Below are 5119 nucleotides of genomic sequence, written 5' to 3'. Positions count from 1 at the left end.
TTTCGATAGACAAAGGAAATGCTCTGCACTGAATCTGAGTAAATTTAGATGACAGAAGTTTCCAAGTCATATAATTGTCATTGGCTTATAATCATTCCTCATTAATAATAACAATAAAAAAAGCAAAGTAATCATATTAACAACAACACAAAAAAGGAGAACTTAATCTTTAATCGAACTTTAGGAAAATCAATTAAATTGATTCTCTTCCATGAAGCATAACATATATACCGAATGCGCATATCATAAAGTCGACAGTAAACGGATGTCTTTCCGGTTACGTAGTCAAATCAAAAACACTCATCTTATTAGACGTGTTGAGTATTTACAAACGTTTTAATTGTTGGATATGTGCCTTTCCTCACACATTACTGAAACTCATGCAATGATTATACTCGTTTGTGCATTTTAAATCCAACGAGAGTGAGTGAAAATTCTGCATGTGAAAATAAGTAACTTTGTTGGATTCGTGGTATTATCTCTGGACGCTATTGTTCGATGGATTAGAGAATTACATTGTTTTTGTTTTATGAACGAAAGTCAAACTAGATGAGATTTATTGACAACATTTTAGTGGTTGTCTTTCATGTAGTAACTAAACGTTTATGTTATTTTACCCATGATTAACTATCTGAGGCTTTTTTTCAATTACAACATCATTGAGAAACCTGACGAAGAAACATGACCGATTTATGCAGACGTAAGTTGGATTAAAAATCACGTGAGATCACGCTCTTTAGATAATAGTAATCGTTCCCTTTACTTTGTAAAGGGAATGAATGGATATGTGTGTGTTGTGTGTGTGTGTGTGTGTTATGTATATATGTATGTATATATACATACATACATACATATATATATATATATATATATATATATATATATATATATATATATATACATATATATATTCATAATGCTATACCAGTAATATGATCAATATCTTAATACTATTTTAGTGTTCCTAAGACATTAGTAACGAACAGATGGTCAGAATTTACAAATATGGCCTCGCAAAAGTTCGTGCATTTGTACAAACAAAACTTAGGTCCCAATCGCATTTCAGACTCGGACAAGCGGAATGACTGAGCGAACACAACATGCGATCAAAGAGGCTCTTGATATTCTGTGCAACGGCTCTCCATTGAGTAGGATGATGGTCTGCCTCGTGTGAGTTATGTTGCGAATTCTGCAGTTCATTAAGTCTTATACATTCATTGCATAGTATGTGCTTATGTTGAGGTCGTGCATGTAAAGCAGATTTAAGTTTGCTTTACTGAACAATCTGACTACTTATTATACTTAAGAGGGATCTTAAAAATTATAGCAAAGACTAAGAAAAGAAATTACAGATTGAACCACTCACAGATAACAAAGTAAAGAAAACATCATTTAACACAGTTTTGCATGTTATAATGATATTTCGAAGCACAAAAAGATATTTCCAGTTATCTCGGTTTGATATTAATAAATCTTCATCGACTTATCATAAGAAACCTTTAATGTCCAACAGTTCAAATGTTACTTGCGTATTTTAGTAAAACCTGTGTCTTGCTCCTGATGAATTGGTAGTGTTCGCCAATGAATGAAGTTTTGTCTCAAATTCTCTCTCAGATTCTCCCGTGGGTATCTTTTATCTTCTCTGACAGCATCACATGATGGTCCAGTACCACTAGTAGATGCAGAAGACTCATTGACGACCGCGTATTTATTGCTGAGGCTAAAATGTGTATACCTTATGTTATCAGCTGAGGTTACCATGAATGGCAGTAATTGTAATGGTAATGATGATAATAGTAGCTTTAATGATGAGGGTAAATTTTAGTATTATCACTATCCATATTACTAATATCAGAATCACTATCATTATTAGAGTTATTATCTTCCTCCTCATCATCATCTTTATTATGTTTGTTATTGTTACTATCATTTATCTTCAATATCATTATTACTATTAACATTCCTATTATTATTGTTATTATCATTATTAGCATTAGTAATATCATTACCAGTATTATCATCAATTATCATTTTTATTACTATCATCATTATTGTTATTATAATCATTACCATTGTTGGCATTTTTGTTGTTGTTATGAAGTTAGAACCATGAACATGTTGTCATAATTATCACATTATCAATATCACTCATCATCTTACTATCTTTTACAAATATTGACGATGATGCTGATGATGATGCTGATGATGCTGATGATGATGATAATGATAATGATAATGATAATTATAAGGATAAGGTAAGAGTAATATCGGTAATGGTAATTGTAATGATATTTATTATTATTACAATAAAGATGATGATAATGATATCAGGAAGAAAACGTAATGATAATAATGATTGATCCATATGATAATAACAATAGTAATAATATCAATGATAATGATATTGATATAAATAATGATGATAATAGTTATACTGGTATTGGAGATAATGATTTTGTTATGATTATGATAGTGATGATAACAATTATAATAGTAAAAACTGAAAATGAAAATGATGGTGATGTCGATGATGATGATAATGATCGGAATAATAAAGATCATGATAACGATAATGCTTAAATAGTAAGCGTTTCAATAATGCTATGATGATGAAAATGATAATGATAATAATGATGATGAGTAACTAGTAGAAATAACAATAATGCTACCAATAACAACACTGACAATATAACTATTAATGATTATGATTGCAACAATAACAATCAAACGGCTTATTGACTAGGTCGGGAAATCGGGGCACTTGATTAGAAGTCTTGCACGAAACTGACTGAACTATTGCTCGATTGAATATAAGTTGCATGAGTGAAGGTTACAATGTTCAAATATTCGTAATCATACTCATAATCATTATCATTATCATTATACATATGTAAATACATTATCATTGTCATCCTCATTGTCATTATCATTGTCAGTATCATTATATCCATCATCTTCATCATTTTTATCGTTTTCATCATATCTGTATATGTATATATATATATATATATATATATATATATATATATATATATATATATATATATATATATTATATATAAATATATATATATATATGTTTTATATATATATATATATTTTTTTATATATATATATATATATATATATATATACTATATTATATATATATATATATATATATATATATATATAATATATATATATATACATATACACACACACACACACTCATATATATATAAAATATATATAGATATATATTATATTTTTATATATATATATATATATATTCTATATAATATATATTATATATATATTATATATATATATATATATATTTATATATAGATATTATATTTATATATATATATATGAAAGAAAGGTATGAATGAGACTGAATATCTAAACAACGCTAGAGATGTATTTGACGCGTTTCTCTTTTCTCTCTCCTCCTCCTTCCCCATCTCTCATCCTCGGTCCTTCCTTCTTATCCGCCTATGGAGTCAACGATGTACAGCAGTTTCTCAGGACATGAAGTTCTCATCACTGCATCACAGAGCATCTCACTCGTCGTACTTATGAGAAGAAAACGACCCCTACGTACCTGGCACTTGGCATAGCACTCTCTTCACCCCCCCATTCCTCAGTTCTGACGGATGGCCTTAGGGATTATTGTATTTTTCGGCAACTTTTTCATGAAAGGGAAAGTTTTGCCGCGGTATCTACTGTCCTTCTTGTCGCGGGGAGAGAGCCAAGGGGAGTGAGGTACGAGGGACGCACAAAGGTAAGGGGGAAACGGCAGGATGAAAAAGAGAGGGGAGAAGGAGAGAGCGGAAAGGGGAGAGGGAGGGGGGTGGGTGATAGGTGGCGTTTTATGTAACATGGGGATGGGGTAAGGAGAGGAGGGGGAGATAGGGAAGGAGGAGGAGAGAATAAAAACTGAAAGGACGCAAAGAGAGAATATAAAAAAGAAGAAGAATGCGAATGCAAAGAAAGTATACATTTCCATAAATGTTCCGTAAGAAAGAGGAAATATATATATGTGTTCATAAAAAAAAGAACAAGAAAAATAGAAACTTTTTCTATTACTTCCGGCGAAAACTTCATATCTCTCCAGAGGATGAAGAAGAAGACCGCCTCAAGGAGCACTACAAAGGATAACTGCGGACTCCTTCCCTAGGACGATATCAAACTCAGTCCATCCTTACACCCAGTGTAAATACGCCAAGCATTGTGGAGGTCCTGCGGCACCTTCCCCCGTATTGAAAAGCATTCGGCAAGCAAAAAGTTCCCGGGAATCAATTGACAAGCAACTAAGAAGGAGAAAAGTTCTAGCAAATCAATTGACAAGCTACAGTAGGATAATGAAAAATGATAAAGGACGCCGTCATCACTCGAAACTGAAAATCGTTCAAAAGCCAATAGAAAAACAACAAAAAACAGCAACTAGGATAACTTTTTAGATATTAACAGCTATTAAAAAAGTAATTTTGTGGCAATAAAAAAAAAACGACGCCAACGCTAATGCCAAAAATAATTCACAGAATAAGGAAAAAGGAAAAAAAATGTTGCAGAGAATCAACTGACAAGCAACAAGGAGGAAGGAACAATAAAAGACGCCATTACCACCTCGTATTGAAAATAGGAAAACAATATAAGGGAAAAAAATCAAGTAGGCCTAGCAAATAGGAATGATTATGAAGAACAGGAATGGCTCTGACAGATCTCGAGAATGTAAAGGGTGCTCTGAGAACTGGCAAAAACAAGGATGCTAAATAATGATATAAATGATAACAATAATGATGATAAAAACAATAGTAATGAAGATGATGGTGGTGGTGATGGTGATGATGATGATGATATTGATAATGATAACAATAACAGTAATAATAGCAAAGATAATGATAATAAAAAAAATATAATAATCATAGTAATAATGATAATGACATCAATCTTGATGATAATGGTAACTGTGATAATCGTGATTTTAATATCAATAATGTTGATAATGATGACAATAATGATACCAATAACGGTAACAGTCATAATAATAACAATATTTTTTTCATCAGCATTATATATATTGTCATAATAGATAAATTGATAACAATAATAATGATAAGGATTATAATGATAG

At 31.0% G+C, this 5119-nt stretch overlaps 1 protein-coding gene across 1 annotated transcript in view; it reads right to left on the bottom strand.

Annotated features, from left to right (window-relative positions):
* Positions 1 to 1521: 1521 nt before the first annotated feature.
* The window catches only part of LOC147471612 (uncharacterized), a 31936-nt gene continuing 28338 nt past the window's right edge, over positions 1522 to 5119 (bottom strand). The window contains exon 7 of the mRNA XM_086538250.1: positions 1522 to 1720. Coding sequence (XP_086394376.1) covers positions 1522 to 1720 — 199 coding nt within the window. The remainder of the gene's footprint in view (positions 1721 to 5119) is intronic.

Source organism: Penaeus japonicus, unplaced genomic scaffold (genome assembly GCF_977035675.1).
Source record: "Penaeus japonicus unplaced genomic scaffold, GWHDUDI00000001_assembly GWHDUDI00000007, whole genome shotgun sequence".
NCBI lineage: Eukaryota > Metazoa > Arthropoda > Malacostraca > Decapoda > Penaeidae > Penaeus > Penaeus japonicus.
The sequence above is the reverse complement of the archived record's forward strand: the minus strand, read 5'-3'. Positions and strand labels throughout refer to the sequence as shown.